The sequence below is a fragment of the Ranitomeya variabilis genome, chromosome 1, assembly GCF_051348905.1.
Source record: "Ranitomeya variabilis isolate aRanVar5 chromosome 1, aRanVar5.hap1, whole genome shotgun sequence".
In the NCBI taxonomy this organism is placed as follows: domain Eukaryota; kingdom Metazoa; phylum Chordata; class Amphibia; order Anura; family Dendrobatidae; genus Ranitomeya; species Ranitomeya variabilis.
The window spans coordinates 607,890,944-607,906,584 of NC_135232.1; the positions used below are offsets into that span (position 1 = coordinate 607,890,944).

At 45.7% G+C, this 15,641-nt stretch overlaps 1 protein-coding gene across 4 annotated transcripts in view; it reads left to right on the forward strand.

Moving 5' to 3' along the window:
* Positions 1-12,697, forward strand: part of LOC143770567 (NACHT, LRR and PYD domains-containing protein 3-like) — a 75,884-nt gene extending 63,187 nt beyond the window's left edge. Inside the window, exons 9-12 of one of the 4 annotated variants that reach the window (XR_013214664.1) lie at positions 1,825-1,989; positions 4,004-4,174; positions 9,731-9,886; positions 11,504-12,697. Coding sequence is in view for 3 of the 4 variants with exons in the window: in XM_077260319.1 (XP_077116434.1) it covers positions 1,825-1,989; positions 4,004-4,174; positions 11,504-11,591 (424 nt within the window). In the remaining variant the exon portion in view is untranslated. The remainder of the gene's footprint in view (positions 1-1,824; positions 1,990-4,003; positions 4,175-9,730; positions 9,887-11,503) is intronic. The other 3 variants (XM_077260319.1, XM_077260296.1, XM_077260309.1) reach the window with 3 other exon arrangements.
* Positions 12,698-15,641: the final 2,944 nt, after the last annotated feature.

Here is a 15,641-nt window from a genome sequence, read left to right on the forward strand (position 1 = left end):
TATTGATGCTGCCTATGCGGCATCAATAGTAAAAAGATCTAATGTTAAAAATAATTTAAAAAAAAAAAAAAATCGTTATATACTCACCGTCCGTCGGCCCCCGCATCCAAAACAGGCCTTTCCCGCTCCTCGCGACGCTCCGGTGACCGCTCCATGCATTGCGATCTCGCGAGATGATGACGTAGCGGTCTCACGAGACGGCTACATTATCATCTCGTGAGACCGCAATGCACTCTTGAGACCGGAGCGTGCGAGGAGCGTCGGTAACCGCTTCACCTGGATCCGGGGGCCAACGGAAGGTGAGTATATAACTATTCTTTATTTTAATTCTTTTTTTTAACAGGGATATGATGCCCACATTGCTATATACTACGTGGGCTGTGCTATATACTACGTGGGCTGTGCAATATACTGCGTGGGCTGTGCGATATACTGCGTGGGCTGTTATATACTACATGGCCGGCCGCGAACAATCAGTGACAGGCGCAGTCCGGCCGCGAATTGGCGCGGGATTTGAACCATGCTTCACTAATTGGTCGCGGTTGGCCGAATCCTGTGTATTCAATGTATTATTCTAAAATCTTCATAAATAAACTACATACATATTCTAGAATACCCGATGCGTTAGAATCGGGCTACCATCTAGTCAGAATATAAATGGAGGTATAAAAGTAATGTAAATGTAAACCACATGTACAGTAATCGTCAGGTCACACAAAATTGTTCATTACTTGTTTTAAGGAAATAACATTTCACATGTTGAAAATTGGCTTCTTTTTCTTTTTTCAATTTTTCATTTAATAATCTTGATACCTATCAACGGTACTTTTGGTATTACCATAAAATGGCAGGTATAAAAAAAAAACCTTCACAATCACTTTAAAAGTATTCCAAAGTTCCCACCACATAAACATAAAATCTGCGTTCTGAAGTCGCAGATAGGCTGGGAGAGAAAATGCAGCACAAAAATAGTAAAATTAAAAAATCAATTGATTCTGAAAAAAAATCAGCCCCTTGAAGAAGCAAAGAGACATCACCAGGTGAAGGGGAAGTGAAAGCCAAAATATATAAAAAATTAGAGCATTGTAAAATTAATGCAGTAGATAAAACAACTATTATATTTAAAGTATCTTCTACACTAAAGTCTCTTTTAAATTCTCTTCCTTAGGGCGCAGACAGACAGCCGTGTAACTTGTGCGAGGATCGCATCGCAATGCACTGACTGGCCTTCGGCTCTCCTGACCTGAGCGTGACAGTTGCATAGACGTACATCACGCTGTCACGCTCAGGTCAGGAGAGATGTCGGCCAGTCTATGCAGTGCGATGCAAACCTCGCACGAGTTACACGGCTGTCTATCTGCATTCTGCACCCTTAAAGGAGTTATCTGTTGAAAACAAGTTATGGCTTATCCAAAACATTGGTGATAATTTGTTGATCAGTGTGGTCAAACCGCTGGGACCTGCACTGATCGGTGCTGCCTGTGCTCATGCGTTTCCTAAGGGGCTGCCGAGCGCTGCACTCAGGGTTTCTGGCAGACTCGTATACAATAAATTGGAGCAGCAGTTAGGTGTCCGACCTGATGAGCCATTTTGTAACAGGGATAAAAATTTCCCAACCTGCCGATCAGTGCAGTCCGGATCTATCAGCAAGTTATCACCTATCCTTTTACTGGACAACCACTTTAATAATTGAAGTTCTAATGTTCCTCCACAGATCCAATATTTCTCACAGTCGGAACATTTTTCCTCCACCTTCTCACTCTGTATATTTTCTATAACTGCTTGGTGGACGTGTCATCCATATTACATTTTATCTACCTACAGATTGGACAGGAATAATCTCCCAGACACTTCCTGCATTCAGTTGGCTTCTGGAATAAGGAATAACCAGTCTCTGAAGACTCTTGTCCTGTATAATAACCACCTGTCTGGTCCTCACTTCAGTGACCTGATGGCGGCCCTTCCAACCTGTGTAATAAAAAAACTAGAGTGAGTATAAGAGACACATACAGGACTTGGACATGTGGCACAAGCTCATACATGGGTCTTACTCTACTTTTATGTGACGTCTCTGCTAATGTCTGACTGTCTCCTCTCCTCACATCTTCAATGTCATGCGATGGAGGATGTAAGAAATGTCATTGGGTTTGTACTATTATACAGAGCCAACATATACCACAGCACTTTACAAACCAGAGGCAACATATAACAACAAAACTATACCAGAAATTACCCTGGCTTACAATCTGTCAGAAAATATGGGCTATATTGGGAATAACAAAAACAGCTAACATAGAAAAATTCAAAAAAACACATACCATAAGATACAGCCTTAGCAAAACCCTGTCTGATGACAAACACACATCTAGAAGGATGCAGCAGGCCTGCACTAATAAAGGCAAGGGGCAGCACAGGTGCAAACTACTGATAAAAACAGCCACCCCAACACATACCAGATTATGGAGGGGTTAGCTGCCTAGTAGAAAAAATTGCACATTGATATGGCTTGCATAGGACGCCAGTAACACAGGTAAGTGTGACGCAAGGTGTCTGGCTTGCAGGCTATTAATGACGCCCTTGTATTAACAGGTGGGCTGCCCAGCACTATAATATGCAACACACCAGGACAGACGCCCTAATAGACCAAGCCCACAAAAAGAGGCCTAGCTGTTTCCTCAAAAAATGATATGATAAAAAGTGCAAAAAATGAATGCATATGATAAATACATTAAATGAGGTATTGGTTAATATTTTGGCCAAAATAGATAAGCTCGCAACCCACATCAAGGGTCCCCATACTTGCAAGTCCTAACACTAATATAAAAAACAGCTAATATAGAAAAATGTAGCTATATTTCAGCTATATTGGCAATAACCCAGAGTGTCTGGGGTATCACATTCTAGACAGCTGGTGCAGCACGAGAAAATTCTTGGAGATGGGCAATTTATACTATGGGTGACGTTATTAGATCATTAGCAGAATGGATAACACGGGTATGGTGGCATGCTCTCATCCTTCTCTGTCTGTAGCACCCACTCTCTACACTTGATCCCATGTGCAGGGAACGGGCGCTGCAGACAGGAGAGAGGGATGAGGTGCCCCCAAACTGGCACTGTGTGAGAACAACAGCTCAACTCCTGCAGTGTCAGTTCGGGATCTAAGCTCATGCAGAGCTCAATCTGGGCCAGTGAGCGCAGTCAGATAATCTAAGAGGAGGTGCTTGGCATTGTTGGTTCAGGAGCCAAGGAGCACTCATCGACATATGTAATAAAAGCATTTTTCTGTCCAATAAAGAAGATTGGGTGGCGAAGTCCCTCTACAAGACTGTATAAATAGTTTAAATTGCATTTTAGGAGTGACAGGCTATTTAACTATAGTTACAAAAGAATAACACAACCTGGAGGATGCAAAGAAGGGAAACATGAGTCGGGCACATTTCTGTGAATTTTGCGTATTAAAGCCTACTGATATGTTTTGGTGTCAATTTTAAGAGAGAGTTCTGGTGTTGTGTCTAATCTGGAGGGAGACTCATCAAAGCCTTGGACAGAATAAGCCGTAGTTACACACCCAGATGACGGTGATGTAGAGAGGTAGACTGGTTGGAGCAACGGAGGCTGTAGAGGCCGGATGGCAACTAGAGGAGCAGAGAATGTGGAGGATGGAGACTTTGTGGAGAGAGACAGTAGATAGTACACTGACCCCGTGGTTCTAGAATGATCTAAGTTGATTCACTTGAAACGCATGGTGCCTGGGTCTTTTGTCACCATATAAATTATATCTGTGTGAATGAGGCATAACAATATTTACACCATAATTTCCCACATCTACTTCTATGAAAACACAATTTTTCTTGATAGGTAAGGGCCCTCTTATTTTTTACAACAGCATACAAAAGAAGTGAATTTTAGTGACATTTATGACATTAATGACATTTATGGATTTTACTGACAGCCAGGATACGCTCTATTTTCTGGTCACGTATATCTTATCTTATTCCTATAGTTTGGCAGGTAATGACCTACCCGACACGTCCTGCCTCCAGCTGGCGTCTGCAATAAAGAATAATCAGTCTCTGAAGATACTTGTCCTGTCTGACAACCGTCTGTCTGGTCCTTACTTCACTGACTTGATGGAGGCTCTGTCAAGTCCAGACTGCAGGATAAAGGAATTACGGTGAGTATAAAAGACGTGTGCAGGATGGAGACTTGTGAGTATAAGAGACGTGTACAGGATGGAGACGTGTGAGTATAAGAGACGTGTACAGGATGGAGATGTGCGGGTATAAGAGCCGTGTACAGGATGGAGACTTGTGAGTATAAGAGACGTGTACAGGATGGAGATGTGCAAGTATAAGAGATGTGTACAGGATGGAGACGTGCGAGTATAAGAGACGTGTACAGGATGGAGATGTGCGAGTATAAGAGACATGTACAGGATGGAGACTTGTGAGTATAAGAGACGTGTACAGGATGGAGATGTGCGAGTATAAGAGATGTGTACAGGATGGAGACGTGCGGGTATAAGAGACGTGTACAGGATGGAGATGTGTGAGTATAAGAGACGTGTACAGGATGGAGACGTGTGAGTATAAGAGACGTGTACAGGATGGAGACGTGTGAGTATAAGAGACGTGTACAGGATGGAGACGTGTGAGTATAAGAGACGTGTACAGGATGGAGACTTGTGAGTATAAGAGACGTGTACAGGATGGAGACTTGTGAGTATAAGAGACGTGTACAGGATGGAGACTTGTGAGTATAAGAGACATGTACAGGATGGAGATGTGCGAGTATAAGCGACGTGTACAGGATGGAGACGTGTGGGTATAAGAGGTGTGTACAGGACGGAGACGTGCGAGTATAAGAGACGTGTACAGGATGGAGATGTGTGAGTATAAGAGACGTGTACAGCATGGAGACGTGCAAGTATAAGAGACATGTACAGGACAGAGACGTGCGAGTATAAGAGACGTGTAAAGGATGGAGATGTGCGAGTATAAGAGACGTGTACAGGATGGAGATGTGTGAGTATAAGAGACGTGTACAGGATGGAGATGTGTGAGTATAAGAGACGTGTACAGGATGGAGACGTGCGAGTATAAGAGACATGTACAGGACAGAGACGTGCGAGTATAAGAGACGTGTAAAGGATGGAGATGTGCGAGTATAAGAGACGTGTACAGGATGGAGATGTGTGAGTATAAGAGACATGTACAGGACAGAGACGTGTGAGTATAAGAGACGTGTACAGGATGGAGACGTGTGAGTATAAGAGACGTGTACAGGATGGAGATGTGCGAGTATAAGAGATGTGTACAGGATGGAGACGTGTGAGTATAAGAGACGTGTACAGGATGGAGATGTGCGAGTATAAGAGACGTGTACAGGATGGAGACGTGTGAGTATAAGAGACGTGTACAGGATGGAGATGTGCGAGTATAAGAGGGGTATAAAGGACGGAGATGTGCGAGAATAAGAGGGGTATACAGGATCGAGATGTGCGAGTATAAGACACATGTACAGGACGGAGACATGCGAGTATAAGAGACATGTACAGGATGGAGACGTGCAAGTATAAGAGACATGTACAGGATGGAGACGTGTGAGTATAAGAGACATGTACAGGACGGAGACGTGCAAGTATAAGAGACGTGTACAGGACGGAGATGTGCAAGTATAAGAGACATGTACAGGATGGAGACGTGTGAGTATAAGAGACGTGTACAGGACGGAGACGTGCAAGTATAAGAGACGTGTACAGGACGGAGATGTGCGAGTATAAGAGATGTGTACAGGACGGAGACATGCGAGTATAAGAGACGTGTACAGGATGGAGATGTGCGAGTATAAGAGATGTGTACAGGATGGAGACGTGTGAGTATAAGAGACGTGTACAGGACAGAGACGTGTGAGTATAAGAGACGTGTACAGGACGGAGACGTGCGAGTATAAGAGGGGTATACAGGATGGAGATCTGCGAGTATAAGCGACGTGTACAGGATGGAGACGTGTGGGTATAAGAGGTGTGTACAGGACGGAGATGTGCGAGTATAAGTGACGTGTACAGGACGGAGACGTGCAAGTATAAGAGACATGTACAGGATGGAGACGTGTGAGTATAAGAGACGTGTACAGGACGGAGACGTGCAAGTATAAGAGACGTGTACAGGACGGAGATGTGCGAGTATAAGAGATGTGTACAGGACGGAGACATGCGAGTATAAGAGACGTGTACAGGATGGAGATGTGCGAGTATAAGAGATGTGTACAGGATGGAGACGTGTGAGTATAAGAGACGTGTACAGGACAGAGACGTGTGAGTATAAGAGACGTGTACGGGACGGAGACGTGCGAGTATAAGAGGGGTATACAGGATGGAGATCTGCGAGTATAAGCGACGTGTACAGGATGGAGACGTGTGGGTATAAGAGGTGTGTACAGGACGGAGATGTGCGAGTATAAGAGACGTGTACAGGATGGAGACGTGTGAGTATAAGAGACGTGTACAGGACGGAGACGTGCGAGTATAAGAGGGGTATACAGGATGGAGATCTGCGAGTATAAGCGACGTGTACAGGATGGAGACGTGTGGGTATAAGAGGTGTGTACAGGACGGAGACGTGAGAGTATAAGAGACGTGTACAGGATGGAGACGTGTGGGTATATGAGACGTGTACAGGATGGAGATGTGTGAGTATAAGAGACGTGTACAGGATAGAGACGTGCTGGTATATGAGACGTGTACAGGATGGAGAAGTGCGAGTATAAGAGACGTGTACATGATGGTGACGTGTGAATATAATAGATGTGTACAGGACTGAGACCTGTGGGTACAAGAGACATGTACAGGACATAGAGGTGTGGGTATAAGAGACGTTTACAAAAATGAAGACTTGCGTTCCAGCTCCAGGATGTGTTAAAAAATATTATTTGTTTATTTAGTAAATGCTAAAATAGCATGGCACTAGGCATAACAACAAAGAGAAAAAGCGACATGTTTCAACTGTAACTGCCGTCTTTGTCTGAGCTAATTTCTCCACAGGCTCATGCAGATTAATACAACACAGAACCAATTACAAAAGGTATACACATTCAAATCATTAAAAGACAAAAGGTCCTCAAAGAATGATTCCCTCTCAGAAGCAACACCCATTACATAGTGGGTACAGAAAGTATTCAGATCCCTTTAAATTTTTCACTCTTTGTTTCATTGCAGCCATTTGGTAAATTAAAAAAATTATTTTTTTTCACATTAATGTACACTCTGCACCCCATATTGACTGAAAAAAAGACAGAAATGCAGAGAGGTCAGAGAGGCCCGCTGCCTGCGCACTGCAGTACTTTGCTCTGCCCTCAACAGGGCAGACAAAGTACGCCTGCATCGGAGCCGCAGCAGGCAGACAAGAAGAGGATGTCATCGTATGAAGATAGGAGGCGCCGCACCCGCACTGCGACACCCATCGGACCCAAAACGAACCGGGACCGCCCCTGGGTGAGTATAATATAACCTGTTTTTCTTACCTTTCATGTTGCATTGGGAGCTTATCTACAGCATTACAGAATGCTGTAGGTAAACCCCTGATGCCGGTGGCCTTAGCTCATATACGATTTTTGGGGTGACAGATTCCCTTTAAGTCATATGCTGTCCATTTACTTGTGATACTCCTTGAGATGGTTCTACTTCTTCATTGGAGTCCAGCTGTGTATAATTAAACTGATAGGACTTGATTTGGAAAGGTACACACCTGTCTATATGAGTGTCCTGCTGCAGCAGTGCAGGTAGGTGCAGGCTTCACTAGATGGCAATAGAGAGGAAACAGGTCTGCACCTAAATAGAGCTAACCTGCAGTGCAACAGTGAGGCTACCAAAGGTGGCAGCAGAATAGTCAAAACAATCAGGGTCAAATCCAAGACTGTAGCGCAGTGCAAAAGGAATAAGCAAACTCGCGGTCAGAGACAAGCCAGGGGGTCAGTAACAGTCAGGAGCGGATAATCCAAAAGACAAATAACAGAAACAAGTCAAAATAAACGCCAAGTTAAAACCAGGGAGTCTGCACACTAAAGGGAAACACTGAGTCAAGATGGGAACAGGGGAAAACAGAGACACAGGTTCAGACAGCAAACATAGCAGGACAAATCAGAGCAATCAGAGTCATCAATCAGAGGCAGAAACTATAACTGACATCATCTGCAGGACACAGCTGGGATAAATGTCAAACCCGAGACCAGACTGAGGCTGAGAAAAGTTAACCCCTGACATGATCAGACCGGGAAAAGGGAAGACAGGACTCAAAACCCTGTCTGGATCATGACAATAAGACCTCACAGTTCACAGTGCATGTCAGACCAAATGAGAATCATGAGGTCAAAGGAACTGGCCAAGGAGCTCAGAGACAGAATTGTGGCAAGGCACAGATCTGGCCAAGGTTACAAAAGAATTTCTGCAGTACTCAAGGTTCCTAAGAGCACAGTGGCCTCCATAATCCTTAAATGGAAGAACTTTGGAACCACCAGAAGTCTTCCTAGACCTGGCCATCCAGCCAAACTGAGCAATCGTGGGAGAAGAGTCTTGGTGAGAGAGGTAAAGAAGAACCCCAAGATCACTGTGGCTGAGCTCCAGATATGCAGTAGGGAGATGGGAGAAAGTTCCACAAAATAATCTATCACTGCAGATGTCTATCACTCGGGCCTTTATGGCAGCGTGCCCCAGCGAAAGCCTCTCCTCAGTGCAAGACATTTGAAAGACCGCATACAGTTTGCTACAAAAACACCAAACTATGAGAAATAAGATTCTCTGGTTTGATGAGACGAAGATAGACCTTTTTGGTGATAATTATAAGCGATATGTGTGGAGAAAACCAGGTACTGCTCATCACATGCCCAATACAATCCCAACAGTGAAACGTGGTGGCAGCGTCATGCTATGGGGGTGTTTTTCAGCTGTAGGGACAGGACGACTGGTTGCCATTGAAGGAAACATGAATGGCCAAGTACAGAGATATCCTGGATGAAAACCTCTTCCAGAGTGCTCTGGACCTCAGATTTGGCCAAAGGTTTACCTTCCAATAAGACAATGACCCTAAGCACACAGCTAAAATAACAAAGGAGTGGCTTCAGAACAACTCTGTGACCATTCTTGACTGGCCCAGCCAGAGCCCTGACCTAAACCTAATTGATCATCTCTGGAGAGACCTGAAAATGGCTGTCCACCACCGTTCACCAGCCAACCTAACGGAACTGGAGAGGATCTGCAAGGAAGAATAGCAGAGGATCCCCAAATCCAGGGGTGAAAAACTTGTTGCATCATTCCCAAGAAGACTCATGGCTGTACTAGCTCAAAAGGGTGCTTCTACTCAATACTGAGCAAAGGGTCTGAATACTTATGACCATGAGATATTTCAGTTTTTCTTCTTTAAAAATTTGCAAAAAAAATCAGCATTTGGTTTTTTTTCAGTCAAATGGGGTGCAGAGTGTACATTAATGAGAAAAAACTAACTTTTGAATTTACCAAATGGCTGCAATGAAACAAAGAGTGAAAAATTTAAAGGGGTCTGAATACTTTCCGTACCCACTATATGTTCATTTACTTACAAAAAATGTGAACAATAATATGACAAAAATTTTGCTCACCAATTATGCATTAGATGATTATTACTAGAGAAAATAAAATTTAGTAATAAAACATAATCTCATTCCATCTATTGAGACATGCAGGGAATGTTGTTTCCAGCTTTTAGATCCAGAAAGCCTCCTGTGTAAGGAGATGTCTCCTCAGGTCTCCTCCATGGAAGGGTTGATTAACTCTCTCAATTCTGAAAGCTTGGAATGAAGACACATTCCATTGGTGACTCATAATAAAGTGCTTGGATGCTGATGAAATGCCATGGTGAGTATTTCTCACATTTGTAATATCGTACAGATGTTCGGATATGCGTACCTTGAATTTTCTAGAAGTGCAACCAACATACATTTTACTACAAACTTGGAGACAGTGTAATACCCAAAGTGGATGCTTTTCTCGCTATCACATTACATCCAGTTTGCAACATGGTATCCAAAATGTCATCCTCACTTAGAATTGGTGAGAATTTTTCTATTATATTTCTGATACAGCAGAACTGGGGGCTATATTGTAGAGAAATAAGTGGTCTATCTGAGAACATATTCTTTTCCCTAACTTATTTTGAGATTCCTATCAGCTTTCAGAAGATCTTCTCGCTTTTTATTCCTACCAATGTTGGAGGCTCGTAATTTGGTACTGGACTGTTCAAGTTCAACATTGATCTGTTTAACCCTTCCGTGGAGGAGATCTGAGGAGACGTCTCCTTACACGTGAGGCTTTCTTGATCTACAAGGTGGAAACAAGATTCCCTGCAGGTCTCGATAGAAGGAATGAGATCATGTTTCATTACTAGTGATGAGCAAGTATGCTCGTTACTCGAGTTTCTCCGAGCACGCTCGGGTGGTCTCCGAGTATTTCGGGGCGTTCTCTGAGATTTAGTTTGTGTCAACGCAGCTGCATGATTTGCGGCTGCTAGACAGCTTGAATACATGCAGGGATTGCCTGTTTGTTAGGGAATCCCCACATGTATTCAAGCTGTCTTATTTTCAGGGGATGTCTTATTTTTTCCATGTTTTCTGGGAATCAAAACATCAGTACGGTATATTTCTTGTTCATCTGTTTCCATACCATACTGTACCTTTGTAAATGGTGGATAAACCCTTTACCAAGAAAAGCAGACACCCCAAAAAGAATCATACTCAAAAGACCACACGGGACCCAAAACAGAAAGGGTAGGCAAATGTGGGCTCTCCCACACAGATTGGGCAGTCCTGCTGGCGTCATTCCTGTCACAGGTGGGTTACGTGCTGCCAGGTCTCTTGGAGTTCCAGCTGTCCTCTTCCGTGTTCCACTGCAGCCAAGTTTAGTAGTTGGCTCCCCCTGGTGATTGGAAGCAACCACAACGCTCTAAGATAATTGACTCAAGAGTGGAGTGACGTTAGCGGGACTACCCAACCTGTGTATGAGAGACGGGCTCTTGCCAACCTTTATTGTTTTGGGTCTGGTGGTGTCTTTTAAATGCAATTCTTTTGGGGATACCTGCTTTCCTTGGTGAAGGGGCTATCAGTCCTTCTGCCTTCTTTTACCACTTAATTCTACATTTTTGCATGTATGGCTGCCTGGACTCCATTTATTGACTTTTTTTGTGAACCGTAACTAGGGCTTATTTTTGGAGTACAGCTTACATTACAATCATCCTCAAAAATCCTGTAGAATCATTCTAGGGCTTATTTTCAAAGTAGGCCTTTTTTGGGGGGACAACGGAAGCAACTATCATGAGTGTCTATGACCTTCAGGATAATAATAAATCTTCCAATGTCAACAAATCTAGAAAAACTGAGGATCGTACAGACTCATCATTTCATTGACTAATCTGAGATGTGAAAAACCATTTCCCACAAGTCGAAGTCACTAACACTGAGGGGTCTGCTTCTCTTCCAGCATATGGAGCAACGAATTTTCTGAAGAGGAGGTGGAAGAAATAAGAAAACTGGAAGACTACAAACCCAACATGAAGATCTCTTACTGAACAAGCAAGAAAGGTTTCTATCTGTGATCAGAGCTGACAACCTTATCAACTATTTTTCTGGTTTACTGCTCAAAAAATGTCAAGCCAAACGGCCTGTCCTTAGTTGTCCGGTGGTTAAAATAATAATAATAATCTGGCAGCATCAGGTGATACACAATATTCCCCTCCTATGTATAAAAAATCAAACAGAACCTGGTCTGGTGTCTCGTGTGCGCAGTATTACAGCTGCTGACCTCCGACATGCCCTATCTGGAGTGGTTACTGAGGGGCTTAAGTCCAACACACCAGAACTTTTATGGTGCTGCATGGTAAAGTTGATGCCAGATGTAATGTGTGAACACTGTCAGCCAAGCTAGATCAGAGCTTCCCATGGTCCTGACAATTTAATCTATCCAATTCCATGATCATCGGCATCTAAGTGGCTAACAGAGCAAGAGGCCTCCCTCTGTCACCCCATTGCTCTTTAAAAACAAAACTGTGAAGTACCGATGGATTGGTTGGAAGTATTACAGTAGTAGAAAAATGTGCAACAGAGCCGGACTGTACTTCTATGGACATTATGGAAAGAGAGCAGCGCACCCGGTTGGGCTGTTTCTGCAGTGTCGCCCTCTTGTGGCTCGTGCTCTGATCTTTTGGTCTGTGCCATGAACGCCTGAGATGGGATGGTACCTCTTCTTTTTTGCTAGGTTTTTTACGTACCTCAGCTCTGGATGGATAGGAGGACAACGTCTGACACTGCTCTCCTCTTATTGTCTGCTATAATGGATTATTATGTAGGTGTACTTATTTAAATATGTCTATTATCTGTTATTTGTACTTGTATCATGAAGGATGACCTGTATGGTAGAAACGTTGTTTTATTCTTTCTGTGCTCAATGGAGGTAACTAGAAGAGCAGAGATAAGTGCAGTCTGCACTCCTATACACTTGCCGAGAACTCTGGGCAGGCAGATTATAGAGATACACGCCGTGCTGTTGGAGCGGCCCACACACGCAGGACCGGTGGGGTACTCGGTACCGGGTCTATCGGTTCTGAGGATGTCACGGTGGCCTGGCCCGGTCCGTGGTCCTGCTAAGGGGCGCCCAATAAAAGGTGTAGGTGTCGGTGTAGGTCGCTGTAAATAACGAGGACACAGGGTTGCAGTCTCTTTACCTCTTTACTGAGGCTTCAGCATCCGCAATCCAGAGTATTGCTAACAGGGCTGGCTGAGACTGGCCGGTCCGAAGGCACATCCAGAGTTCCCTTTGCAGGTGGAAATCAGTGCCTACCTACTAGCGCCTGGGTGTTGTAGTACTTCACTGCTGAGCACCACGGGATAGTCCTCACAACTCTCGTGTATGTTTCTGTTCTTTCTCTCCGTCCTCCAGATGATATGGATAGGACACACCCGTATGACGGGGTAGGCCTGGAGTTATTTTATAGGGACCCTAGAGACGCCCCTCTCCCACAATTGCCTCCTTTGTCTTTATTAGGTGATTTGGGTGAGGCAGCCAACCAGGGCCGGCTCCAGGTTTTTGAGGGCCCCGGGCGAAAGAGTCTCAGTGGGCCCCCTACTTGCACACATACCACGATTCATGATGTACAGATACAGCAGAGAAAAATACCACAGCCCACGCAGCGTACAACACAGCCCACGCAGCGTACAACACAGCCCACGCAGCATACAACACAGCCCACGCAGCGTACAACACAGCCCACGCAGCGTACAACACAGCCCACGCAGCGTACAGCACAGCCCACGCAGCGTACAGCACAGCCCACGCAGCGTACCGCACAGCCCACGCAGTGTATAACAGCCCACGTAGTATATAGCACAGCCCACGCAGTGTCTAACAGCCCATGTAGTATATAGCATAGCCCACGTAGTATATAGCACAGCCCACGCAGTGTCTAACAGCCCATGTAGTATATAGCATAGCCCACGCAGTGTATAACACAGCCCACGCAGACGCAGTATATAGCACAGCCCACGTAGTATATAACACAGGCAGCCCACGTAGTATGTAACACAGGCAGCCCACGTACTCGTAGTATATTATACTATATGGGCTGCCTGTGTTATATACTATGTGGCTGTGCTATATGTTACGTGGCTGCCTGTGTTATACAGGCAGCCCACGTAGTATATAACATAGGCAACCCACGTAGTATATAACATAACACAGGCAGCCCAGCTCACCCACCACCACGCCATCGCCGCCTGTCGCCCCCGACCGTTGTGGACACAGGATCTGTGCTGCTCGTCTTCTGCTGCTCGTCTTCTGCTGCTCGTCTTCTGCTGCTGGCTGCTCTGGAACTGGACGGTGGACCATCACCCGGGTCCCGGACAGTGTCGCGACGCGATCTGTGTGTCAGCGCCGCTGCTCTTCTTAGGATGCCGAGCTCTCCACTCTCACACGGAAGTGAAGACCGCCGGCCCGGAAGTGACTCTTCAATACCCATGGACGGTGATTGGTGAGTATTCCTGCTGCATTGAGTCCCAGTCAATGAGTCCCGCCTCCTGCTGCAGGGAATCATATATCCACTCCAGCTCCGCCTCCGAGTCCTGGCTGCAGTCACACACACAGTAACAGCACACTAGTGGAGGGAGGGAGTTAGGGTTGGACTCGGTAACTCAGGGATGATGTAGTCCGGCTTCAGGGGCCCCCCAGGAGCGCATGATGCGCTGCACATCAGTGTCGGCAATGCCGGCAGAATATGTGTCTTACCGGCGTTATGGGCCCCCCAGTCTCGCCAGGGCCCCGGCACTTGCCCGGGTGCTGACGCCGGCCCTGCAGCCAACCTATAATTAACTGCCCTGCCGTTGGTTTGAAGTAATGCGTGGAGCCCAATACTTCCTCGGCGTTCCAGCCACCGGCTACGCGCCTCAGTAGGATGTTGCCGATCTCGGGGCACGACTCCTACTGGTTTGTGCTGTGATCTCGTTTCTCGCTTCTCCACAATAAACCTCGCTTCTTGTCCTTTCTTAAGATACCGCCGCAATGAAGTGCAGGCGCGGCTCCGTTACGATCTGTCCTTTTCGCTAGGCCTCTGTCAGGATCCCATCCCTAACAGGGACCCCCCTGAATCTTCCCAAGCAACCTCTTCTCTCACTAGGTGTTGCCTGGGCAAAACCCAGTCAGCTTTCTCCCTAACTTCCTATCCAGCCCCCAGTTTTACCAGATTGTGAGGAGTGGCCTAATACATAGAACCCTTTGCTCCCCCTGGTGGCCAGAGTGTGAAGTGTAATGTGTGACTGCGATACCTGGTCAGGTGAACTCCTTAAGTGCCATCAGACGTACCATCACCCCCCTTAGTGGCGGAGCGACAATACTGCAACGACCAGGACTCTGGGGCGCTGCACTCCCCCCCGGGTTAAATCCAGTACTCCCGGACTGGGAAAGAAGAACAACAATACATATTAGCAAAAGACATACAAAATTTTGAAATGCAATAAACAAGTAAATTTAACAGAGCTTCCCTTTATGGGAGGTGAGGACACTTGAACGTTACAAACGGAAACATATTTACATTTTTACTCAAGGTTATAAATAACACTTATGACTAACTCGACTATAAATAACCATCATTACCCAGCCGGGTATTCTATCTACTACCGTATATACTCGAGTATAAGCCGAGATTTTCAGCCCACTTTTTTGGGCTGAAATTGCCCCTCTCGGCTTATACTCGAGTCATACCGGGGGTCGGCAGGGGAGGGGGAGCGGGGGCTGTCTAAAAATACTCACCTAGTCCAGGCGCGGTCCCTGCTTCCCCGGCGCCGGCAGCAGCAGCTTCAGCTTCTTCCTGTACTCAGCGGTCACATGGTCCCGCTCATTACAGTAAATGAATATTCGGCTCCACCTCCCATAGGGGTGGAGCCGCCTATTCATTACTGTAATCAGCGGGACCATGTGACCGCTGAGTACAGGATGAAGCACTGCGGCGTCGGGGAAGCAGGATCTACACAGCGGCAGGACCAGGTGAGTATACGTGGAGGGGAGCGCAGCGCTGCGCGATAGTCACCTGCTCCTCGTTCCGGGCGCCGATCTGTCTCCAGCAGTGACGCTG